The sequence below is a fragment of the Delphinus delphis genome, chromosome X, assembly GCF_949987515.2.
Source record: "Delphinus delphis chromosome X, mDelDel1.2, whole genome shotgun sequence".
NCBI lineage: Eukaryota > Metazoa > Chordata > Mammalia > Artiodactyla > Delphinidae > Delphinus > Delphinus delphis.
The window spans coordinates 117,637,406-117,665,118 of record NC_082704.1 but is presented as its reverse complement, the minus strand read 5'-3'; the positions used below and the strand labels follow the sequence as shown (position 1 = coordinate 117,665,118).

Here is a 27,713-nt window from a genome sequence, read left to right as displayed (position 1 = left end):
AAGCTAAGTTTTGTGGTTGTTTGTTACATAGTTTTATTCTAGCCATAGATAACTGATACAGTATATAATTCTTGTCTAAGTTCTTAGAAGCTGACTCCAGCTGAGCAGAAAGGGAGTTGACAGGATATTGGGCAGTTAAGGATCATGGAGAGGCTCAGAACAAAGTTTCCAGAACAATTTCCAAGACCACATCATAGAGCTGACCTAATAATTAAACCGCATTTGACCCTTCTCAAACTCCAGATGCTATCATTTATGTTGCCTCCAAAATCTCAACTTTGCTACAACCGCACTATCATCAGACAGACGTCACTCTCACCAGAAGCTCAACCTTTCTGACACTGCTGCCACCAAAAGCTAGAAGCTTCCGGTTCCACTGTTGCTAGAAAATGGATGCTTTCATTATGCTCTTACCTAGAGAAACCTAGGAGCATTTTCTCCTATAAAAATTATATCTAGGGGCTTCCCTGGTGGCGCACTGGTTGAGAGTCCGCCTGCCGATGCAGGGGACACGGGTTCGTGCCCCGGTCCGGGAAGATCCCACATGCCACGGAGCGGCTGGGCCCGTGAGCCATGGTCGCTGAGCCTGCGCGTCCGGAGCCTGTGCTCCGCAACGGGAGAGGCCACGACAGTGAGAGGCCCGCGTACTGCAAAAAAAAAAAAAAAATTATATCTAGCTGATTAAAAAAATAGGCAAAGGACTTGAACAGACACTTCACCGAAGTGGATATAAGGAGGGCCAATAAGCATATGAAAAGAAGTTAAACATTATTAGCTGTTAGGGAAATGCAAATCAAAACCATGATGAGATACTACACCACCCCTAGTAGAATGGATAAAAATGGAAACCACCACCAATGCCAAGTACTGACAAGGATGCGGAAAAACTGGAACTCTCACACATTGCTAGTAGGAATGCAAAATGGTACAACCACTCTGGTAGACAGTTTAACAGTTTCTCATAAAGTTAACATATATTCACCATGTGATCCAGCAATCCCCCTTCTGGAATTTATCCTGGAGAAATGAAAACTCATGTTCACATAGAAACCTTTACACAGATGTTTATAGTAGCTCTAGTCATAATCACCCAAAACTGGAAATCACCCAAATACCATTTAACAGGTCACTAGATAAACTATGGTACATCTAGACCATGAAATTCACTCCTCAGCAATAAAAAGGAACAAAGTATTGATAATGGGTGATGACTATAGGTAGAGTCTATATGACATGATATTTTGTCTTGATGGTAACAGGGACTGCAAACAGGAAATTAAATGATGATATTAGTGCTTAAGGAAGAAGAAAGTATGAATTAAAATGAGCAAAATCTGTCATTCAGGAAACTAGTTAGAAGGTCCAGCATGAGAGACGAGGGGTCAGTGCCAGGATGGACAGAGAGAAAAAGATAAATATGATGACTGTGTAGAAAGAGGAATAAGTCTTCCCTCATATGGGGCCATATAAATACAGAATATAAAAAAGAAGGAACAGTCAAAAATATTGTCAAGGTTCTGAGGCTGCAAAAAATGGTTATCATGGAAGAAAACAGGAAAGTTTAGAGAAAAAGCTGGTTGTGATATGCTTATTCATTTATTTTCCTTTCAGGGAGAAAAGATCATTAATTATTTTGAACATTTAGAGTTTGAAGTGAGATGGAACCTACAAGGAGAACCATCCTGTAGGCAAATGGAAATATGGGACTAGGATTCAACTGAGGAGGGAAATAGCAGTTTGCATCTCTAAAGGATAGAAGTGATAGCTGAAACTAACACACAGTATTAGCCAAGGGAACAAAATGGTGAGAAAACGCATTTCTTCCATTTGACTAAAATTATATTTGACAAACATGAATATCCAATTTAATCTACAAATTTCTATCATGAAAGCACATTACAAACATCTGTTTTAGTACTGCTCAGTTTTAAAAGAAACCTTACATTAGATTTACCTTCTGAAAGATAGTCAATATCATAGGAAATAATGACATCAACTTTTAACCAGGAGAAATATTTTAAGTGAAAATCAAGCTCAAATGTAACAAGATCAGTATATTCAAAGAATGCAGTATATAAATCAGGCATATTCTGCTTTTCTTTGCAAAGCACCTCCCAAATCCATACTTTGCTCTCTGGAGATATTAACGTAATTGCTGAGGATGTTGGCCAATGGTCATTTTTCCAATGGTATTTATTATAAAACAATCTTGGCAAGTGAAAGAAAACAGCACACACTGCTAATATTTTGGTAGAATTATGTGTTTATTCTAGCACGGTTAACAAGAGAGAAGTAAGCACTGAACAAGTACAGAGGAATGCTGCTGATGTAAATGAATATTTATTCAAAGCTCAGCTCTTCCAGCCCCCTCTGATAGGGGGATGACAGAGAGCATTTTGATCTTGGATTTCTCCCAGCCTCGCACGCCAACAAATGCAGCACCCAAAGAAATGCTTGTTGATTGCCCAGGGTGGCAATAAAGGCAGACAAAACAGTACCCTATGAGAGAGCTTCTCATGTGATGGAGAAGAAGGGTGGGAAAATCCAAATTACAGAGAGAGAATCTGGCTGAAGGGCCAATCAAGTCAGTTGGTTGCTAGTGCCATCACTGTTATGAAGTCGCCTTCTTCAGCGCCTAAGCCACAGTCTATACCCTCAGTATCGCTTCTGCTCAACAAGCATATGACCATGCTACTACACAGGCAGGACAGGAGGATGTGGCTGACTGGGTGAAAAGTATCACCTTTAATGGACACATATTTTACTAATGTAGATAAACAGTGACGCTTGGTGTTCAAATGATGTCCCATGTATTCTTCCCATCACCCCATTCTAATCATGAGAAAACGTCAGACAAACCAAACTGAGGAACATTCTACAAAATACCTGGCTGGTACTTTTCAAATGTGGAAAGGTCACAAAAGACTGCTTGGAAGAAACTAAGAAGCCATGCTAACTAAATGCCATGCGGGATCCTGGATGGGATCTTGGAATTGGAACTGAAAAAGAACATTCATGTAAAATATGGTGAAATCCACACTACTATATATAAAACAACAAGAACCTACTGTGTAGCACAGGGAACTCTACTCAATATTCTGTAATAACCTATATGGGAAAAGAATCTGAAAAAGAATGAACATATACATATATGTATAACTGAATCACTATGCTGTACATCTGAAACTAACACAACACTGTAGATCAACTATGCTCCAAAAAAATTTAAAAAAAAATTTTAAGTACATACATTGATATTATTTTAGTAGGTATTGCCAAATTACTCTATGAAGTTTGATACCAAATTATAAGGTGTTTATTTTTCTGCCAACTTGCTAACTTTGAGAACTGATCATTTTTGTCTTTGCCACTTTTATTGGGGAACAATATGAACCCACTAGATTGACATATATACACTACTATATATGAAAGGTAACTAGTAAGAACCTACTGTATACCACAGGGAACTGTATTCGGTGCTCTGTAATGACCTATACGGGAATGGAGTCTGAAAGAGAGTGGATACATGTTTATGTATAGCTGATTCACTTTGTTATATAGCAGAAGCTAACACACCATTGTAAAGCAATTATACTCTGTTAAAAAAAAATGAAAATCATTTGGTACATAACCAGCTTGGTTATTTTTTTTAAAACATTTTTATTGATAGCTATTGGTAGATAGCTATCTATCTTACATTTGGTAGTGCATATACGTCCATGTCACTCCCTCACTTCGTCCCAGCTTACCCTCCCCTCTCCTCGTGTCCTTAAGTCCATTCTGTACGTCTCTGTCTTTATTCCTGTCCTGCCGCTAGGTTCTTCAAGAACACTTTTTTTTTTTAGATTCCATATATATGTGTTAGCATATGGTCTTTGTTTTTCTCTTTCTGACTTACTTCACTCTGTATGACAGACTCTAAGTCCATCCACCTCACTACAAATAACTCAATTTTGTTTCTTTTTATGGTTGAGAAATATTCCATTGTATATATGTGCCACATCTTCTTTATCCATTCATCTGTCGATGGACACTTAGGTGGCTTCCATGTCCTGGCTATTGTAAATAGAGCTGCAATGAACACTGGGGTGCATGTGCCTTTTTGAATTACGGTTTTCTCGGGGTATATGCCCAGTAGTGGGATTGCTGGGTCATATGGTAGTTCTATCTTTAGTTTTTTAAGGAACCTCCATACTATTCTACATAGTGGCTGTAACAATTTACATTCCCACCAACAGTGTATGAGGGTTCCCTTTTCTCCACACCCTCTCCAGCATTTATTGTTTGTAGATTTTTTGATGATGGCCATTCTGAATGGCCATCATCAAAGAAATCTACAAACAATAAATGCTTGGTTATGCTAATCGCTTTGATGTTTGGGTTCCACGTAAGTTAAGCGAAAAAAGCCTTGACTGTATTTCCACATGCGAATTCTCTAATGAAACGTAACAAAAACGTTCTGTTTTTAAAACAAATTGTGACGAGCGATGAAAAGTGGATACTGTACAAAAATGTGGAATAGAAGAGATTGTGGGGTAAGTGAAATGAACCACCGCCAACCACACCAAAGGCCGGTCTTCATCCAAAGAAGGGGATGTTGTGTATACGGTGGGATTGGAAGTGAGTCCTCTATTATGAGCTCCTTCCGGAAAACCAAACAATTAATTCCAACAAGTACTGTTCCCAATTAAACCAACTGAAAGCAGCACTTGACGAAAAGTGTCCAGAATTAGTCAACAGAAAATGCATACTCTTCCATCAGGATAACGCAAGACCGCACGTTTCTTTGATGACCAGGCAAAACCTGTTACAGCTCGGCTGGGAAGGTCTGATTCATCTGCCGTATTCACCAGACATTACACCTTCAGATTTCCATTTATTTCGGTCTTTACAAAATTCTCTTAATGGAAAAAATTTCAATTCCCTGGAAGGCCATAAGAGGCACGTGGAACAGTTCTTTGCTCAAAAGATAAAAAGCTTTGGGAAGATGGAATTATGAATTTGTCTGGAAAATGGCAGAAGGTAGTGGAACAAAATGGTGAATACGTTTTTGAATAAAGTTCTTGGTGAAAATGAAAAGTGTGTGTTTTATTTTTAAACTGAAGGAACTTTTTGGCCAGCCTAATAATAACAACTCATGGAGTTGATATGAGAACTAAATGAAGTCATGCAAGTAAAGTAATTCTAAGAGAGTTTGACTCAAGTAAGTGCTCAATAATTGTTAGCCATTATAATGGTTATTACGTGTCCCCCTAGACTGAGGACCTTCAGAACAAGGACCACATGTTATTTTCTTTTCTGGGTGGAATTCTCAGAGCTGGATTTATTTATTTATTTATTTATTTTACATCTTTATTGGCGTATAATTGCTTTACAATATCGTGTTAGTCTCTGCTATATAACAAAGTGAATCAGCTATATGTATACATATATCCCCATATCCCCTCCCTCTTGCGTCTCCCTCCCACCCTCCCTATCCCACCCCTCTAGGTGGTCACAAAGCATCGGGCTGATCTCCCTGTGCTATGCGGCTGCTTCCCACTAGCTGTCTATTTTACATTTGGTAGTGTATATATGTCAGTGCCACTCTCTCACTTCATCCCAGCTTCCCCTTCCCTCCCTGTGTCCTCAAGTCCGTTCTCTACGTCTGTGTCTTTATTCCTGCCCTGCCACTAGGTTTATCAGTAACATTTTTTTAGATTCCATATACGTGCGTTAGCATACGGTATTTGTTTTTCTCTGACTTACTTCACTCTGTATGACAGACTCTAGGTCCATCCACCTCATTACAAATAACTCAATTTCATTCCTTTGTATGGCTGAGTAATATTCCATTGTATATATGTGCCACATCTTCTCTGCCCATTCATCTGTTGATGGACGTTTAGGTTGCTTCCATGTCCTGGCTACTGTAAACAGTGCTGCACTGAACACTGTGGTACATGCATCTTTTTGAATTATGGTTTTCTCAGAGCTGGATTTAAATCCTACCTTTGCCATTTATTGGCTTTGGACTTCCCTGGATTATTTTGAGGATTTAGTGATCCATTGCTTTTTAAAGCATGAATAGGATAGCTAGCTCAAGGCAAGCATTCAAAAATACTGTTATAATTATCATCTTGCTAAACCCAGAGTTCAACACTTAAGATATGCTGAATTGTTTGATGAATGAATGAGTGAAGTAATTGGTAAGAATGAGTGACACTACTCCAGCAGCTGATATCAATTATCATTATCAACTAATGATATCAAAAATTAAATTTCTTCATTTGCCACCCCATGCCTCTAAGCTTTAGAAAGCCAGTTCTAACCCAAGATACTTGTTTGTGTTGCTCTGTTTTATTAACATCCAGTCATTTGGAAGGATCTCCATGGAGTAGACTGAAAAGTTCTAAGAACAAGTTGTTTTGCACAATGATACTTCAGTAGCCAGTGGGGGGTTATGAGCTGCAGTTATTGCCAACTGAAGAATATGTGGAAATTCCCTAAAGGCGGCAGATAAATCAATGTAATAACTCTTACCTAATGAACAACTACTATAGGATTGAATGTACAGTCAACTTCTGTGCCCCAACTCTGCATAAAAAAGGGCTTATTTTGCCATTTACTCATGGGTGTATGCATGTGAAATTTGACAGGAAACAAACAGCACTGTTTGATACAATTTAAACTATTGTACACAAATCAAAACGTAAAGTGTAGAGGAAAAACTTCACTGTATCATAGTTTCCTCGAGTACTGCATATTTTCCTTAGAGTATAAAAAGCCTAAAATTGTGTCTTAAACGATAGTTATTTATATTCACCATAGTATTGTTGCCTTTTTTCCTCTGAAAGCATTATAAAATCTATGTTCATCTGCCTATGACAGCATTTTAGAATGAAGCAGATGGAGTAATAAACAGACACCTCTGCGTGACACCTCATAGCCCACGGGTCCTAAGTGCATTCACCAATTGATTTCACAACCTCCTACAAAGTGAATACAATTACATTCCCTTTAAAGGTGAAGACACTGAAATTCACACCTTATGAGTAAGTGGCTCTGGGATTTGACCCTGGGCTAATACACCTCCAAAATCTAAGATTATACCATCCTTCAGTGATGCTTCCGGTTGGCTAAGATTGTGGGTGACTGATCCTAAATGCTGCCCCCCATGAGCCTGTGCTAAAATTTTTGAACTCAGCCAGAACTGTGCTGGGAAGTTCTGTTCAAGCTCACAGGGACCTCTGCGCTGCTAGTGAGCCAGCTCCAGTGAACGCTTGGTCGTGTGAAAGAGGTTACAAGGTAGTTCAAAAGCCTGGAAGGAATTTCTACCAATGGAGGATGGAAACCAATGGAGACATTCTCCAGCTCCCCATATTTTAGCTTGTGACAGATCAAAGAAGGCCACAAATAACTTTTGCTTCTCCCATCAACAGGTGGAATCTATTTCCCTTGCCCTTGAATCTGGGCTGGCCCTGTGACTCATGCTGACCAAATACCATGAGATTACCATGCAGTGAGGAAGCCCACGCTATCCTCTTAGAGAGAGGGGCCACATGGAGGATCACCAATGCACCAGACATGTAAGTGAAGACATCCTGAACTTTCCAGGCCTCCCAGACACCAGCTAAAAGCGTCCAAATGAGTGAATCCAGCTGATGCCATGTGGAGCAGAACTGCCCAGCTGAGCCCTGATCTAATTCCTGACAGAATCATGCCACTAAGTTTGGGGGTGGTTTGCTATATAGCAGTAGATGATGGAAACATGGGTAGAAGATCCTCAGAGGCATTCTATGTGTTTCCCAGTGGTCCTGGTGGAACCTTGGTCATTCCTTTGTCCACAGATGTGAACTTTATGACACAAATTTATAACGGCATTTCATTCTTCTTCATTCCTGCTTCCCGGATCACCTCCCAAATAAACTGCACTCACCCAGGCCCTTCCTTTGGAGGAACTCAAACTAAGACACAGAGCCTGCGCCCTTCCTACAATTTTTTCATGAAATTTTAAAAGCTTTTATTTTCATAAAAATAATTTATCCATATCGTTCCAATTATATATGGTAACATCCAACCAATCATTTTTATTTCTAAAGCAAGATGTTATCATGAATTTAAAAGTTTATGAATAGACATACACTCAGAAAAATTACACTAATACATTGTGGTCTAAAACTGCAGAAGTCATTCCAAATAAAAGAAAAAAAATAATCTTTCTGCACTGCAAAAATATTGCATAGAAACATTTAATTAATGACTCAAAGGGAATCTTTGTAGGTATGCTAAGTTAATTTTCTTCTTGATCATTCAACTTTCTTGATCATTCGGTGAACTTTAAAAAAAATAATTTTACTTTTTAAGAATGGTTTTAGATTCAAATGAACATTTACATAAGCTATGTCTTCCATATCTTTATATAAATTAGGAATGATACCTTATGGGGACAGTAAAATACATAGCATAATTTTAGACATTTCCTATAAAAGGGATATTTCTAGATGAGGAAAGGCAAACTAGACAATTGTGACCCATTGACTCTTCTGCATCTAGCTCCCATCCCTCTCCCACAGGGAGAGCCACAACTCCGAATAATACTGCAGAGAGAGAGAAACTATTTCACTTTCTAAAACAACTTGTAACTCTGAATAACCCATTTCAATTAAAAGAACCCTGAACAAGAACCTAAATATCTGATCGTTTGCATAATACTTTACTGATCTTTAACAGTGCACTTTCAGTTATACAGGAAAGAGTCATTTATTTCCAATTCAATCATAAATTAAAAGATTAAAATATTGCCATTGCAGCAGAACGACAATATACTTGCTGAGTTCATGACTCAGAGCTTCTGAAGTTAGTCTGAGACTCATATCACACTCCTTGACCTTCAAGCCTGCTTACCATCTCCATATCGTCTTTCACATTTATTTTCTTGGCATTTTGACAAACACGTTCTGACAACACCATTTTTTGACAATATACTACCGTTAGAAGCCAGATTCAACATGCCTCTTTGGAGGCTTGCAGAAAGACCCAGAGCCATCCTCTGTGATATGATATGAAAACTGCACCTGTCTTTGAGCTCTCTTATAAATCATCACAGGAAGAAACCTGACTCACTGGGTCGGCAGCAAGAACCTAGAGACAGAAAGTTCTAATCCTGGATTTCTCTAAGTAGTTTGCAAGATAACTTCGGGTCAATAGTTAACTTTCGTTTAAACTGTTCCTCAATTCTGGTTTAATATATTCATAATTTTTCTCTGCCAAAGAGAAAATATGACCAAACTTTGTGTGGACGCTCAGAATGAAAGCTAAGCTAACCCATACTTCCTTACTGACAATAAAAATGCAATATTGGTAATTATCTGTATGACAGGAGAGGCAGAATTCGTTTGTAGCATGATAAAAGTCCCAGGGAGGCTTGTTCTGAACACAATTCCAGGAAGAATTTCCATGTCCATTATTATCGAAAGGCAGAACTGTGAAATGTCTCCATTGCGGGCCGGGGGGCAGTGCTGGGCATAAACTGGGGATGTCGTAGATAGGATTTAAGTATCGCAGGGATGTCTGGACTAGAAAGAAGACCTTTAAGGACCTTTCCATCCCAATATTCTGTTTTGTTCATAGAATGCTGGAGTCAGACTAGAAATGAAATGGGAGTTATGGTTAGATTTTGAGCAAAAAAAAAAGCATCTGAGTGTCGATGGTATTGTTTCGATTTAGTGATGCTGCCTTGTTACCCTGCACAGACGTTGATGAGATTAGCCGTGAACAACAGTCAGCTTGATCTCACAAGATAGTGGTAGTGTGAGGAAGTGAGAAGAACACCCGGCTTGAAGTGAGAAACCACACTGCCATTTGCCAGCTAGAGAACCAGGGCTGGACTGGGAGCTATCCAGTTCCCAACATGCTAAGGATTCTCCAAACAAAAAGTGTCTGATGCAATGAAGTTAGTGTGACTAGTGTGTGGGAATGAAGGTTACCCCCTGGCTTGTTGGCATGTCTTGTGTTACACCAAATCCACAGTGCAAGTCTGGTAAATTCCTGTGTTCCAAGTCACTAGTCCAAAAGCCTGGGGCGACAGCCTGCTGTTGCTCCAATGCCTACCATAAAAAGTATACCTTACTTAACAGCTTGCAAAATAAATTTTCAATTGCCTTCTGCTGTTGTCCAAATCAGCCAGGTCTATTCATTCACTTGATCACCTAAGCCCTCTTTGAGTGCCTCGGTGGAAAGATCAAGGTTCCTGGCACACAGAGTAGGTGCAGAATAAATATTTTTGACTAACACTTTAATTCAAGTCCTACCTTTGTTGCTTCCTAGCTGTATGACCTGGACACGTCTTCCATTTTACTTACCTTTTACTCTGCTTAGTATCTTTTACTACGTCCTATGCGCTGGGCACTTTCCAAGTAATCAGGTCATGAGGTCCTCACAAAACTCTTCAAGGTAGGGACTTTAATTATCCCCATTTGACAGATGAGGAAACTGAGGCAGAAAGATGCTTTGTAATCTGTTCAAGGTCACAGAGCAGAGCCTGGATTTGAATCCAGGTGGTCTGGATCAGAGTCCAGCTCTAACTCATTCACTTCATTTCTTCTCCAACTAAGTCTGGCTGCCTCTTAATCGCAGTCTCAGTGTCCTTACCTGCAAAATGAAGGATGATACTATCGCCCCGCAGAGTTGTTGTAATAACAAAAAACTGCTGAGCATTCTACAAATACTAATTGTTATTTCGCTTATCATTATGATCATCACCTATCAACTGAAATAAGTGGGCAAGGAATCAATCGGAAGTTCCAATATAAGCAGAATGCTACTTTGTTCAAAAGCCAGAAAACCTGGTGGCCCAGTTCAGGACTTCCATGGACCAAATTATTAACTAGAGTAGAGGCCTTGTTATAATAAACCCCGATGCAACGTGCCTACTGTCACCTAAGGTTTATCTTTCCCCTTGCCCATCCACTTTTGGGTCTCAGTACCAGCTTGCCTAACTGTTTCTGAACCCCTGAGGGATGAGGTTATTGGCAATGCAAGCTGAGAACTGAAGTGATGCTTATTCACACTTCAGATCCTGTAGGTAGTATTAATTCACCTGTTTCCATGAGTGTCCAGGTATACAGAAGCAAAACCACATTATTTTCCTTGATCCATGGGTCACCCAACTCAATTCATGTCCAATTTCTTCAAAGACGTTCTAAGCTCAGCCTTCTCCTCTTGGGTCTATCAGCACACGACTTGATGGGTAGTTTCTCAAGTTGCTTTTAGTTCTCATGACTCCTGAAAATCTTTGGCTATTTAATAGCTCTGGTGTGATATGGCCAGGCAATTTTTCAAGATTGTAAGTACTTTTTAAAGTCTCTGCCTTTTCTGAAAAACAATCTCTTTAATAGCTTCTCTGCACTTGCTTCCAAAGCGTAATAATCAGGACATAGAATATCCACAGTAACCAGTCTCAGGAAATCCCAGGCTGGCTGTTCTCTCCTCCATTGAATCTGCCAGAGGCATTACTACCTCCTTGTTGCACCTTTTGCTGACAGCATTTAATATACATTAGGACCGGGCCTACAACATACCTCTGCTCATCTACATTTATGTTTATGTTTTACTGAAAAGATGATGTAGCAACAATATTGATATATTTTCTAAAAGTCATAAACAGTGTTCTCTTTTAATTGATATTAAAATTCACTATACCAGGCTTCCCTGGTGGCACAGTGGTTAAGAATCCTCCTGCCAATGCAGGGAACACGGGTTCAAGCCCTGGTCCGGGAAGATCCCACATGCCGTGGAGCAACTAAGCCCGTGCGCCACAACTACTGAGCCTGTGCTCTAGAGCCCGCGAGCCACAACTTCTGAAGCCCATGTGCCGAGAGCCCGTGCTCCGCAACAAGAGAAGCCACCGCAATGAGAAGCCCACGCACTCCAGCGAAAAGTAACCCCCGCTTGCCACAATTAGAGAAACCCCGTGCGCAGCAACGAAGACACAATGCAGCCAAAAATAAACTAATTAATTAAGTTTTTTAAATTCACATACCATAAAATTTACCCTTTTAAAGTGTACACTTCAGAGGTTTTTAGTATATTCCTCAGGCTATGCAACCATCACAGCTACCTAGCTCCAGAACATTTTCATCCCCCCAAAAAGAAACCAGGTATCCATTGACAGTCACTTCTCATCACTCTCTACTGCCATCCTCTGGCAACCACTAATCTATTCTCTGTCTCTATAGATTTGCCTAATCTGGACATGTCATATGAATAGAATCATACAATATATGGCCTTTTGTAACAAGCTTCTTTCACTTAGCATAATGTTTTCAAGGTTTATCCATGTTGTAGCATGTATTAGTACTCCAGTCCTTCTTATTGCTGAATAATCTTGTATTTTATAGGTATACCACATTTTGTTTACCCATTCATCTGTTGATAGACATTTGGTTGTTTCCACCATTTTGGCCATTATGAATAATGCTATGAACATTCACTTACAAGTCTTCATGTACACATGTATTTTCAGTTCTCTTGGGTAGATACCTAAAGGTGGAATTGCTGGGTAATATGGTCAATGTTTAACTTTTTGGGAAACTGCCTAACTATTTCGCAAAGCTGCTGCACCATTTTACATTCTCGCCAGCAGTGTATAAGAGTTTCAATTTCTCCACATCCTTGTCAACACTTGTTATTATCTGTCTTTTTTATTATAGCCATATATATGCTATGGTATAGCCATATGAAGTGGTATCTCATTGTGGTTTTGATTTGTATTTCCCTGGTAGCTAATGAAAACATCATTATTTACTAGTTAACACAATAACTAATTCCATTTTTTCACACACTACCTTCCATTTTTTGCCATGTTGTAACATAGTTGCAATTATAGTCTCAGTCTCTTTATCATAAGCAATGACCCAGAGAGGATGCAGTAAAATTTAGACCAAGACACCATGCCCGTTACAGAAAGGGGAGCAAAGGTGAGGATGACTTTTGTCTTCCTGTCTGCAAAAATTAAAAATAAAACATCGGAAACAATCAGGGCAGAGTTGCATAAATTCCAGTTTGTCCCCTAATGCAGATTTTAATAAAACAGAACTAATTTAATCTACGTGTGTTAACCTTCTCTGTGAATGTAGAAAGTTACAGAAAATTGTAACCTTCTTTTGACAAAATAAAAGAATACCTACTCAGGAAAAAAATTTAAAAAGACATCATGCCCCAATGGTGTATCCCCAGGATTTGGAAAACCACTGTCAGAACACATATTCCCTCAGTCATTGAATGGAGTCTGATATAAAACACTTTCCCTTTATGCGGACACCAGATTAGAAAAATCAGAACCTAGCTGAGCTCACATTTGCGTAAGTCGTGAATATGTCATGACACGTATGATAGTCAAAACATTTCTTTGAAGGTGATATCTGGTTGAGCCATAAAGTATGGTGGAGTCTTCTCAGATAGATATGGAACCAGGTGATGAAAAGCAGAATGAGGAGAGAAGAAAATCCCTGCAGAGAACGTTTACATTAAATCATAAAATCCTGAGCTGTATCGTGAAGCCCAAGGCCCTGTCAGATTTACTCTTTGCCATCATCCTGCTCCTATAGGTGTTTCCAGTTGGATTTCTCTAAGTTCCTGAAGCATACTACGCCCCTCTTAACTACAGGCCATTCTTTCTACCACCTCCCTTCTTTGTGTTTGGCAAAGGCCTCCTTACCCACTGGCTTCAGCTGAGACATCCCAGACCTCCTTAGTCCTTGTGACAGCTTCCTATGGCAGCTGTGACAAACTATCACAAACATCATGGCTTAAAACACACTCACTTATTCTCTTACAGTCCTGGAGATCAGAAGTCTCAACGGGCTAGGATCAAGATGTTGACAGAGCTGCTGTCCTTCTGTAGATTCTAGGGGAGAATCTGTTGCCTTGCCTTTGCTAGCTTCTAGAGGCTGCCCTATTCCTTGGGTCACGGCTCCTTGTTCCATTTTCAAAGCCAACAGTGTAGCATCTTCAAAATCAATCTCTGTGCGTGTCTCTGTCTCTCTCTGTCTCTCTGTCTCTCTCTCTTTCTACATCTGTCTGTCTGTCTCTCTCTCTGGCTGATTCCGTCCTCATATCTTCTTCTCTAACTCTGAACTTCTTGCCTGTTTCTTATAAGGATCCTTGTGATTACATTAGACTCACCCAGATAATCCAGGATCGTCTCCCCATCTCAAGATCCTTAACTTAATCACATCTGCAAAGTCTCTTTTGCCTTATAAGGTAACATATCCATGGGTTCTGGGAATTAGGACATGGACATCCTTGCGGGGGGGGGGGGGGGGGGGCGGGGATTCTGTACCACAGTCCTCCTGTCACAGTGCCACAGCATTCTGAGGAAGTGCAGGGATTTATTTACTGGAAAGTGTTGCTTTCACAAACATGTAAGCACCTTGTGGGGCCGTGCCTGTTTACTCTGCATACATTCCCCAGTGTCTACTGCATAGTCAGCCCTTGATAAATATTTGATGACAACCTGGCTGAGTGGCCAGTTTGGTTCTGTTGGACGAGAATTCCTAGGGAAAGAGGAGGAGGTCAGCTAAGATTATAGCGTGAAAGGCTTTGAAATGACTGGCTAAGCAGTTTGGATTTCATTCTGTACACACCAAGTCCCAGCAAAGGTTTTTACTCAGGGAGTTAACACGATTTCAATTGTGTCTTTGGAGTAGAAAGCCCATAAGCCAGATGGGAAGAGGGGAAACTGAAGGCAGGGTGACCAAGCAGAGGCCACAGCAAATGAGGCCCCAATCTAGGCAGTGACAACGAGAAGGAACAGCTGGAGAGCGATGTAAGAACTTGGACACATTCCTCTTCAAATCCTTTCTAGAATGGAGCGAATGAGAAGTAAACACAACAGGATTTGATAACTTATTGGAGATGACAGGAGAAAAAAAAAAAAAGAGGGGGAAAACTGAAGACATTCTGGCCTGGTAAAACTAAGCCGGCCTAAGAATGGTGACACCAACCAGAAATAAGGAACACAGAAAATGAGTGTGCTCACAGGAAAGGGGGGCTGATTCGTTCCGCCTCAGTCACGTAGTGGGCATCGCGAGCAGATGTCTTGCAAGAAATCAGAAATAGATGTTAGGAGCTCAAGCACACAGAGTTACGAGTGTCCCCAAGAGGGATGATAGCGGAAGTCGCAAAAGTGAACGAGATCATGAAGGGAGAATGATCTGAATGTAGGGATGCATGGACCACAAGCACAGAAACAGAAGAGCAGGAAGAGACATTACAGACTGAGAAGCAGGCAACGGGGAGGGAGCTGAGACTCTTCTGTGAGTGGTGGGGAAAGGGGGTGGGGGACGGTGCAGAACAGTGCTGTCAGTTCTGCCCAGAAGTCCAGCCAAAGGAGGTCGAAGAAAGTCCACGGATTTGGGCACCTTTGAGAAAATTGTTTCATTAAGTAATGGGGATAGAAAAAAGATTGCCAAGGTTCCAGATGTTCATGGTCGCTTACTTTTTCCAGAAGTTTTGCAGTTAATATTGAGAGTCAAGGAGGACTTCAGGGTTGGTTCTGCCCTCAGCTTGCTGTCTGAGTTTGGGCTTAACCCTTTCAGTCCCTGTCTTTTTTCTTTTTTTTTTCCTGTGGTACGCGGGCCTCTCACTGTTGTGGCCTCTCCCGTTGCGGAGCACAGGCTCCGGACGCGCAGGCTCAGCGGCCATGGCTCACGGGCCCAGCCGCTCCGCGGCATGTGGGATCTTCCCGGACCGGGGCACGAACCCGTGTCCCCTGCATCGGCAGGCGGACTCTCAACCACTGCGCCACCAGGGAAGCCCTCAGTCCCTGTCTTTAACTATAAAGTAAGGAGGTTGCAACTAGATGCTACCCAAGGTCCTTTTAGAGTCTAAAATTTGCTCTTGCCAACCCTCAAATCCCAAAATTCTGGTGGAAGCTCAATTCAATCTGAGAAGAACTTGTCTTCATATTATTCTCTATTTAGGTTAAAAATTACCTTAAAGATTAATCTCCAAAATTTACAAGCAGCTCATGCAGCTCAATATCAAAAAAACAAACAACCCAATCCAAAAATGGGCAAAAGACCTAAATAGACATTTCTCCAAAGAAGATATAAGGATTGCCAATAAACACATGAAAGAATGCTCAACATCATTAATCATTAGAGAAATGCAAATCAAAACTACAATGAGATATCACCTCACACCAGTCAGAATGGCCATCATCAAAAAATCTACAAACAATAAATGCTGGAGAGGGTGTGGAGAAAAAGGAACCCTCTTGCACTGTTGGTGGGAATGTAAATTGATACAACCACTATGGAGAACAGTATGGAGGTTCCTTAAAAAACTAAAAATAGAACTACCATACGACCCAGCAATCCCACTACTGGGCATATACCCTGAGAAAACCATAATTCAAAAAGAGTCATGCACCACAATGTTCATTGCAGCTCTATTTACAATAGCCGGGACACGGAAGCAACCTACGTGTCCATCGACAGATGAATGCATAAAGAAGACGTGGCACATACACTCAATGGAATATTACTCAGCCATAAAAAGAAACAAAATTGAGTTATTTGTAGTGAGGTGGATGGACCTAGAGTCTGTCATACAGAGCGAAGTAAGTCAGAAAGAGAAAAACAAATACCGTATGCTAACACATATATACGGAATCTAAAAAAAAAAAATGGTCATGAAGAACCAAGGGGCAGGATGGAAATAAAGACGCAGACCTACTAGAGAATGGACTTGAGGACACGGGGACGGGGAAGGGTAAGCTGGGACAAAGTGAGACAGTGACATGGACATATATACACTACCAAATGTAAAACCGATAGCTAGTGGGAAGCAGCCACACAGCACAGGGAGATCAGCTCGGAGCTTTGTGACCACCTAGAGGGGTGGGATAGGGAGGGTGGGAGGGAGGGAGACGCAAGAGGGAAGAGATATGGGGATATATGTATATGTATAGCTGATTCACTTTGTTATAAAGCAGAAACTAACACACCATTGTAAAGCAATTACACTCCAATAAAGATGTTAAAAAAATGTTTTTAGTAAAAATAAAAATTACCTTAGAAATGAAATGAATTGTAGCAGAGAAATACTCCAAGAGAAAGCATATGAAAACTGAATAACTATTTTCCTAAGTTATAAATTCTTAGGCCGTTATGTTGATTTCAGACATAATTCCTTGTAAAATGCCCTTTGTCAATTTCCTGTTTGAAGCTGTCTTACTCTAATTACTTCCTCTTTGGTGACATGGGTGAGCCTCTATTTTTAATCACAATATTCCTCTCTGCCCATGTTTTAAATTTTAATTCCAGTTTCTGTCATTACATATTTACAATTCAATTCTTTCTTACACATATATTGAGACACCCCATATTTTTTCCTATCCTCAATACCTTTCAAAAAGGTATTTTTTCCAACTCAAAGTCTTGGTTGACATATACCAGGAAAAAAGAAAAAATGACAGAGTAAAGCCAGAAACATGAGAGAAAATGGTACCGGAAAGCAAAACCTAGAATTCAGCTTCTTGTATAAAGTAATAAATTATATAGCGTTTCTCAAGGATAATCATTTGTTGTGGCAGTCTGTCCCGTGCACTGCAGAACAATTAGCAGTATCCCTGGCCTCTATCCATCAGATGCCGGTAGCACACACCCCCTGCCTCAACTCTGGCAACTGAAAACACCAACAGGTATTGCCAAATGTGTCCAGGCTGCAAACCCACCCCTTGGTTGAAAACCAGTGGTCTACAGACACCAACCTATTCGAAGTAGTTCAACAGTGCAAGAAAACAATTTGCTAAAGCGGAAAAGTAAGAAATACAGAAGTATGATGTTTCTATGGCAACTCCCATCTGTTTGCAGGATGCTTGGCGTGGTTTCCCCATGCCTACCTCCTCTATCTGTCCTCCTGTTTGTTTCACGCTACTGATGCATTGCCCCCACAGACACTAGAGTGATCTCTCTAAAACACATATCCAATCTTGTTACACACTCAGGCTTAAAAATCACCAATCTACCCCATTCTCCACCGCAGGGTTTCTCAGCCTGGGCACTATTGACATTGAGGGCCAGATAATTCTTTGCTGTGGGCGCTATCCTGTGCCTAGTAGCGTGTTTAGCAGTGTCCCTGGATTCTCCCCCACTAGATGCCACTAGCACCTCCCCTGTTAGTAGGCAGAATAATGTCCCACCAAAGATACCCACGTCCTAATCTCTGGAACCTGTGAATATGTTAGCTTACACGGCAAGGGGGAATTAAGGCTGCAGGTAGAATTAAAGGTTGCTAATCAACTGACCTTAAAACAATGAGATTGCACAGGGAGATCAGCTCGGTGCTTTGTGACCACCTAGAGGGGTGGGATAGGGAGGGTGGAAGGGAGACACAAGAGGGAAGGGATATGGGGATATATGTATAAGTAAAGCTGATTCACTTCGTTATATAGCAGAAGCTAACACGCTGTTGTCGAGCAATTATACTCCAATAAAGATGTTTAAAAAAATGACATTATCTTGGATTATCCACGTGAGTTCTATGTAATCAGAAGCACCCTTAAGAGAGCCTGAGGAAGAAATGACTGGAAGAAGAGTCAAAGAGATGCAACATGGCTGGCATTGAAGATGGAGGCAGGGGGACACTGGAAAAGCAAAGGAAACAGACCCTAGCGCCTTCAGAAGGAACACAGCTCTGCCGACACCTTGACTTTAGCCCAAGGAGACCTATTTCAGACTTCTGACCTCCACAAGTATAAGATAATAAATTTGTGTTGCTCAAACCCATATGTTTGGGGTAATTTGTTACAGCTGCAAAATGAAGGTAATAACATCACCACCCCCAGTTGTGACAACCAAAACTGTCTTTGGACATTGTTAAATGTCCCCTGGGAACAAACTGTCTCCAGGTTGAGAAGCACTGCTCTACAAAACAGAGTCCAAACTCCTGAGACATGCACAGTGGGGCTCTTCATAATTAATGCTACCCAACCTGTTGAATACTATTATCCGACACACAGTGAGACACAGCCTGTGCTCCAGGCACACCAAACTTCTAACTTCAAAAACACTCTATCAATACATCCTTTCACTTCCCTGCAGATTGGATGTCAAGAGGTGCTTTGGTCCTCCTGCCATTTCTACCTCAGCCTATAGTTACTTATTATTCCACAAACAGGTGTCTAATTTCTGGTTTCATTAGGTTGTTATATAAAAAGCCATGTGGTTGCTACATACATTAAACCGCATATATCTTAACCTCCTCCTCCAAAGAAATTATTGCACTTAAGCCCCTCTAAGTCCTCTTTGTTGGAAACTCTAGCGTCACCAACACCTCTGTGCCTTTGCAGGTCCACTCCTTTCTATTTCATCAAGGAATCACTTCCCTTCTTCTTCTAAGTGGCAGTCACCCTTGAAGATCAAGTTCAAGTGTTCTCTGCACAGTGAAGCCTTTCAGGACTCCTCAAAGCACGGAGAATCCCATCCCCCAGTCCCTGATTGTGCTGACCCTCTGCACCGCAGCTCTTGGTTGACTCATCCATCTGCCTCCTTAGACTCTTTAAGGGGCGACACCATACTTTAGCCTCTCTGCATTCCTGGTACATAGAGAAATGCTTGTGCTCAAGAAGTTCTTGGAGTGTAAATGAAGAAAAGAAGTCATGAAGAGAGAAATAATTTTAGTTATGGGTTATCGAGGCTGCCAAACTCTATGTCAGCTATGAGCGTAATCTCAGCTCTGATCCAAAAGAATTAGGAGAACCCCAGAGTTAGAATGAGACCTTACTCCCTTGTTTATGATCCGAGTCAAGGACAGAGCCTGGCTGCTAGGAACAAAGTTGAGAAGTATATACCAATTGTGTTACCATGTACCATTTATCCCTTCCTCTTCTCCCTTTTTCTACTCAATAGATATTCTACTCAGCATGTCCATGAATCAGTTTTCGTTAAAGCAATCCTAAAACACGCAGTAAGGAAATACTGAGTTGTAGCTGACTTTGTCTAACACCTCCTGGTTTTAGGCCATAAAAATGCCATTTGTGAGCTCTGAGTGAGCACAAGGCGTAGAGCTACAGGCATTTATGCGAGTCTTGGGAGCAGGTGCCCTTGTACGAACAATTTAGTTTAAAACCAGAGAATCTGCTTAAAGAACTAAGTAGAAGTGGATGTGATCCATTACTGGCTACACCTGAACGAAGGTGAATTCTCAGGTTTGCCTATGGATTCAACGGAAGAGAAACTGAAAAGCTGAATAAACCATAAGAGATCCGTGGAATCTGCACGCAACACTCAAGAGGGCTCCACATGCTTTTGGAATGGGAAGACGTCCCCGAGGCAACTTTCTGCCAGCTGAAAGCACTCTGTGGGCTGTCAAGATGGCCATCATGGGGGGGCTACATTCAACTCACTGGTGTAGTAGTTCTCAGCTGGGGCAGTTTTGACCCTCAGAGGACATCCAGCAGTGCCTGCAGACACTTTTCATTGTCACACTGGTGGGGAGGCTGCTATTCGCACCTCGTGGGTAGAGGCCCAGGATGCTGCTGAACTTCCTACAATGCACAGGACAGTGCCCAAAGCAAAGAATCGTTCAGCCACAACTGTCCATAGCGCAGAGGCAGAGAAACCCTGAACCAGAGCAACCAGGGGAAGCATAAGAACCAAGTCTGTACGATCCAAATCTCCCCTCCAGGGCCCATAAGTAACCTTGCAAGGTGTTCATTTGCCAGACTTTTGGCATCATTAGTAAAGATTCTCTTTTAGGACAAAGGACCTAGCTTGCTTTCAAACGAGAAGGACAAGCAGTGCTCAATAGGACGAATTTCCTTGGTTTTTGAGAGGGTTCCAGGGCATTAAACCTTTGAAAGGTAATCCAAGCCATTAAATTCCAGACCCCGGGGTTACGTTAGGATATCTGGGACTCCATTAAACAAAACCAGCCTTGGACCTTCATGCCAGGATTCCATCCAGTCATTCCACGTCTGCCTCAAGAATAAAGGGATTACACACACACACACACACACACACACACACACACACACACACACAAACATTTTATGAGAAAATTTTGTTCTTTTGCTAGATGGCTATGTACTTAGTTTTAACCACTGAAAAGAGGTGAAAGTCATGGTAGGTGAGCCTGCAGACTGCACAGAACAGTTTGAAGCCACCCAGTATTGATGAAGTTCAGGTACTTGTCCATTAATTATGAAATTTTAATAGATAAGAAGAAAATTTCTAACCAGTTGTGATCATCTACAGTAGACTGCCTTTCGGTCATAAGAGCAACAAACAGCATCTATATACTACATTCCAAGTATGTACAGTTGCTAAGAAAAGCAGAGACGTTCTTAGTGATGTAATTGGTTGAAACATGAATGTCAGTGGCTATCCAGTCCAAGAACTTGGCTTGCTTTTGCAGTTCTCTCAACTCCTACAGATTGATCTGATAATGTGTGCTTCTGATATAGAGTAGGAATCCAGGCCCTTCTAAAGACCAACAGAGATTCAACATTTATTCTTGACCCTCTTTCTAATGCTAAGTTCCCTGGTTTGGAGAGAATCTCTTGCTTCCTACTTGACTTTTCTCTCTACTGCCTATCTTCCTCAAGAAAATGGACAGAACAGTCAGCAGTGTTTGTTAGTTTTTGTAATCCATGCTCCCCACCCAACAGCAGCAGTTACTCTGACACAGTAACTAATATTTTACTAATATGTGACGCGAGTATTCCTGATAAATACTGCTGATTTTTCTAAGGCAGTCTAACAAAAGCCAAAATTCCACAGTCACTCACGTTAACAGAGCAAGGTATGATGTTGGATACTATTTTCTCGCTGTTTTTCTTGGTTGTATTTCCTTTATTTAGCCTAAATCTCCAGCAATTACATGGTATTTCATTTCATTTCTGTAATTCTAACTGTACTTTAAAACATTTAATTACAATGGATGGAATCTCTCCTTACGGAAACAGATCCAAGGCAAATCTATAGAGTTTGTGGACTGAAAAGAGATTAGGAGTTGTTCATTTTTAAAACAACTGGTATTTATTCTCTAAAAGCATGCAGCTTTCCAAGTACCCACCAACCACAGTTCCCCATTGGCTCTGTTCTCCACTCTTCTAAACCAGAGAGCAAACGTTTATAAAGGTACCAAATACCTCCCTCTGAGCTCCCTATTTCCTAACGATTCCTGATTCATGTATATTTCACTACTAGTAGCCCTTAGTGGAATCTGGGTATATTTCCATGATCTTTCATAGCCTTAGGCAGAGATTTTTTTTTTCTCCAGGATTAAACGAGTACTCAGTACCACAGATCTCTTAAATCAGACCTTTAGGGAGAAGAAAAGATCAAAACTAGAGAATTCTAGTAGTTACTCCCCCAAACACACAGACCTACGCACACACATATCAACAACACCCTCAAGAATAATGTTCCTGAATTCTCTGTAAAACAACCAGATGGCAGAAACATTTCAAAATATATTTCCTCCAATCCTGACAAACAGCTTGGAAATAGATCATTTGAGTTCCAAAAAAATATCAACATTGGGTGAAGGAATAAGATGACCCTTGGAAATCACCTGCAGCACAAAAAGGAAAGCACCTCTTCCTCTAGCTCCTACCACTGCTCCAAAGGGGAGCCAAGAAGTCCTAAGAAGACACGTGTGGGTGGCCACTAGGGACGCCCCATTTGCAGACACCATTTAACCAGCCAAAGAGGAACAGCCACACCGGGAAAAGCCCTCAGTGGGTCCCTGGCTCTGTAAATGAGAAGGAATTAAAGAACTGCCCAGGTGTCCAGTCTTGGGCCGTGAGGACACGCGGCAGCGGGCCCTACCTCACACTTCCACACCACATAGGGCTGGCCGTGGCTGTCGGGCGCGGACTGGAACTTTCTTTGCTGGAGCCACCTCCTGGGAGAAGCGAAGATGCCGTTGGGGCCTCCCCCGGAGGAGCAGAGGATGGTGCTGCGGCCGCTGCCCGGCCCGGCTAGGACTGTAGGCAGGTCCCATACCATGCTCTTCTTGAGGCCGCTGCGACCAAGGGGGACCTCATAGTCAAAGTGGAAGCTGCCAGAAGGTGACTTCTCCAGCGGGGTGCTGGGTGTGGAGAAGGACGAGCAGAGGGGTCTAGGGGACGGGAGTCGGTTGACCCGGGGAGGCGGGCCCCGCGGAGAGGACGCCAAGCGAGAGCCGAGACCCTCGGCCAGCGACAGCGGGGAGCAGACGCGGCCCCCGGTGGCCCCCCGCGAGCCGCCCTCTGAGCCCGCCTCGCCCCCGCAGCCGCCGATCAGAGCCGGGTCCAGGCTGCGGGTCTGGCGAAGCTTCCTCTTGGAGAAGCCCTTGGCCGAGGCCGCGCTGCCCGAGGCCGGCGAGGAGCAGGAGAAGACGCTGTGGAGTAGGCTCTGCGCGGACATCTCGGCGGGGCTGTGCCTGAGGGCCACCCTCCTCCAGCTCTCGGAACTGCTAGCGCTTTGGGGCGCAGAAAACAAGGGGGCTCAGGCGAGGCTGCCAGACGGGGTCGGGCCAAGGCTCGCCGAGGCCGGTGGAGGGCAGTTCCCGGCTCACGCGCCACCAGCGCGCTCCAAGTGCCCCGGCAGGGGCAGAAGCAGGAGATCCATCACCAGCCTTCTAGGAAAAGGCGTGAGGACGGAGGGCTCCTTTGGTCGCCAGAACTTTCTCCCAGAGCCTAAGTCACGAAAAGGGTAAGGAAGAGGAGGAGGAAGGTCAGGCGCTCGCTGGGTGCCCAGCTCCGGCGGCGAGCGCCACTCCCCCTTCCCAGCTGAGGCAGGAGATGCCGCGCTCCCGCTCCCAGGCTCTGGACAGCCTCGAAGTCTCCAGCAAGCTCCTCCTCGCGCCCTAAGGACGGTCCCGAGGGCTGGGGAGGAGGCCTCCTGGGCGTGCGCCCAGGGCGCGTCCCTCGCGCTCTCGGCGCAGTGAGAGGGACTTCCTCCCGCGCTGGAGCTGGGCACCCGGGCTGCGCCCCCGTGCACCGTCGCCGTATCCGGACCTCTGAAGCTACGCGTCTGGCCGCCACTTGGCTGCTGCGCCCACTCCTCTGACTGGCTAGGCGCAAGAATGTCTCCAAGCTCCAGGTTCCCCCGAGGTGCCAGTCTCGCTACAAAGCGGGGACACGGAGCGCGCAGCGCCCAGGGCCTTCCAAGGGCTGAGCGGCTAGGGTGGGAGAGAATTCCCAGCTGCGCTCAGGGAGCTAAGGGGACAACCACAGGGTCGGCTGTCCATGACCCGCCGGAGAGGGGCTCTTGATATTCTCAGCCCAGCCTCGGGCCCAGGGCAGGCGCGGAGATGTCCCCGCACGCTCGCGCTAGACGCAGGGGGAAGGGGGCGGCCCGGACGGGTAGGGCGGGAGGGAAGCCAGGTCTGGAGCTGGGGCGGAGCCAGGAGCAGGAGAAAGCAGAACGTGGAGTTCTCCAGGCACCAAACCTGGGAGCGGCGCAGCGAGAGCACCGCTCACCACCGGTACCGGGTCGCCTGGGGAGAAAGCCCCGAGGACGGAAGTGCGGACCTTCTCCCCCGTCTCCCCTCCCCCAAATCGAAGGGGGCGCCAGCTCCACTCACGTTTCTGGAAAGGAAGGGAAGTGTCAGATTGCACCCCACCCACTGGTGTCAGATGGATAATAGCCCAAGGCGGCTGCTCTGAAGCTGGAGATAAATCTCCTGCCTTCCTTTTCTCCGCCCTGCTGTGTTTGTTTTTAAAAAGGAAGGTTAGAGATTCAGTTCAAATGTAGTGGCTGCCGATGAATGGGCTGGAGATGGGGACCTACTAAGAAAAGGAGGGGAAAAGCGAGGGGTCCTCGCCATGTAAGGGTCGTGCAGTAACTGTACTAGAGGAGGAGGGGTGAGTGAGGCCGAGCAGGGGGCAGGCGCCCGGGCGTCAGCCCAAAGGCTGCGGAGATTGGCGCTCACAAAGCGATCGGTCTCCGGGTTCTGCTGTGGGACGCCTTTGGGCGCAGCGCGCAGCGGCCACATTCCTGGGAAGCTGGAAAACGCTGGCGATGTCAATGTTCCCTGCTTGAAAACAAGTCTGGGAGCACCTTCCCCCGCTACTGTCCCACCCCTAGAATCTATACAGCGCGAAGCTTCGCCCGCTTCTCGGAGGGCTTTTTGACGTAACATTTAAGTTTTGCGACGCATCTCACAACCATCTCAGCAGTGGAGCAGAGAGAATGTTGGAAATGCCTGCGTACTTTATTTAACTGTGTTCGTGTGTCCTCTTTTACCACTTCTGGGTGAAGAGAACTTTATACAAATGTAAAGGTGACTTTCTTTTACCATTACTTTTATTAAAGAAAAAAAATTACAGTGAACTTATAAATACAAGTGTTTGACACAAACATTCGCCGTGCCGTGTATAACATCAGAATTGTCCAACTTTGATTTTGGAAGGCTTGTTTCATTCCCTATAAAGTTTTCAGGGGGAAATTTAACGTCTTTCTCTTCTTAAAAAACGTGTTCGACGGTCCTAGGTATTTGACTGTCTAGGAGGGGTCACATCATGAAATCTAATTAACAGAAGAATTCGATACCTCCATAAAGGGCTTCATTCGGACCCCAGGATTTCTGACCTATCCGTTTTTGTAAACGCAGCGGGACCCACTGCGCTCAGGGAGTTCCCTCCTGTAACTTTATGACCTATCTGCTGCCACAAGACAAAAATGAGATACAAATTTCCCATCACCCTCAATGCCACCCAACTCTTCTCACCCTGAAACATAAGTACTCTTTCCAGTGGCTGACGATTAGATGTGCTGTGGAGACACACAGCCTTTAAAATTGCTTACTTTCCTGCATGACTACACACACCAAATTACACTTGGGGGATTGCTGTCATTTGCTTTCTCCCCTCCTCAAACAAGTCACAGTAGAAGTAAAAGAGGGCGGGTCTTGCCTGCCCTTTCCTTAGTTAACAATATCATGTAACTTGTCACTGGTAAACACGTAATGTCTCTACCATTTGGATACCAGTGCACGGAACTGCTTATGCTTCACTGGATTTGGGCATTTGGAGTAGATGGTTAGCAAAGTCACACGTCACAGGACCACTTACAACTCAGGTGGTTAAGCAAATGTAATTTATAATTTATATATGTGCTATTTCTCTAAGCTCGAAAGATGACCGTGGGGTTGAAAATGCAAACTGCCACAGTGATGTAGGGCTAATAAGAACGCCCTCCAGGCAGGAAGGCATACATGGTTGCTCATGGATGAAGGCATACATGCTTGCTCATGGATGTTGGGGAGCCGGTGAGCAGAGGGACTGTTCTACCAGCACTTCAGGCTTAGAGCAAACGCATCCAGTTCATTCATCATCTTATTTCCAACAGGTCCTGACTCTCCATTAGCCTGGAGCTTGCCTCGGCGTAGGGAACAATGAATAAATTGTTTTGAATATCCATAAGTTGAGCTCTGGCTCCTTTTTAAAAACCCGCTGTAAGTATGTATGTTTTTAAAACACACGGGGAAAATGTAACGGCACTTCTGGAAAGAAAGATTTTATAAGAAAATTATTTGGATTTTTTTAATGATATTTTTTAAACTATTGTGATTTCCAGTCTGACTGCTATTAGGCTTATTTTGCACTCATTTTGGTGTATGGCTTATTCATTCATTCCTATTTAGGGCATCCCACTTTACTGTTGTTTGTTATACAATCCCTTTGCTTATACAGATCCAACTCACACTGGCCTTTCTGACTGACTGCCATTTTATGCCAGACATGATTAAGGAAGATCTGGGTTTCATTTACCAATTTCCAAAATAACTGGTTTGGGCTTCCCTGGTGGTGCAGTGGTTGAGAGTCCGCCTGCCGATGCAGCGGACACGGGTTCGTGCCCCGGTCCGGGAGGATCCCACGTGCCGCGGAGCGGCTGGGCCCGTGAGCCATGGCCGCTGGGCCTGCGCGTCCGGAGCTTGTGCTCCGCAACGGGAGAGGCCACAACAGTGAGAGGCCCGCCTATCGCAAAATAAATAAATAAATAATGACTGGTTTTGTTATGTTGATCCCCAGAATCTTTCTTACACAATTCATCAGCCTGCTTCAGAGGCAATATAACTGGTAGTCTAGAAATAAATCGTTTTGAATGCATATACTTTAAAACTCAGGTGTCTAAGATTTTGCTCCTTTATTAGGGCATTTGATGTTGAAAAGTAGTGTCCATACTTGCTTTTGGTTTTGTCTTTTTCCTCAGAGCTGAAGTTAATCAAAGCCTAAGGATACCTTTTATTAAAGGGCAGAACAGTGTGTTCACTGTTCATTCCCTATTGTAATTATCCTAGAAACTCAGGATAAAAAATATATCTATTCCATCCGGTCATGGCACAAGAATATTCTAATGAAAGTTCTAGAGACCTTGGTCTGACATCAAGGTATCCTCTCATCAAGGATCCTCGAAAATTCATCAGTGTTCTTTCTATTCCCTTAAGACACTGTTCTACAAACACATACATCTTACTACCAAAGCATATATTCTGCTAAACCTAAATTTCCCTTTTCTTAACTTTATCCCTTGAAATTTTTCTTATCTCCAGCCAAAATTCCTCTTTCCCCTTGGTGTCTAGACCCTCAAGCTATCTGTAGATTTCTATCATGCCCCTTGGGTCTGACTTTGTGGTTTGGCTACACTATAAAGTTCATATTTTGCTTTAAAACCATCATTGTAGATGATCTCTGGACTGCCTCCAGTTGCTTATTTCTTTGTAGTCCTGAG

General features: G+C 43.2%; 1 protein-coding gene across 1 annotated transcript in view; it reads right to left on the bottom strand.

Moving 5' to 3' along the window:
* Positions 1 to 23,471, bottom strand: part of ARHGAP6 (Rho GTPase activating protein 6) — a 485,583-nt gene extending 462,112 nt beyond the window's left edge. The window contains exon 1 of the mRNA XM_060001767.1: positions 22,824 to 23,471. Coding sequence (XP_059857750.1) covers positions 22,824 to 23,402 — 579 coding nt within the window. The 5' untranslated portion in view covers positions 23,403 to 23,471. The remainder of the gene's footprint in view (positions 1 to 22,823) is intronic.
* Between the last annotated feature and the right edge of the window lie 4,242 nt (positions 23,472 to 27,713).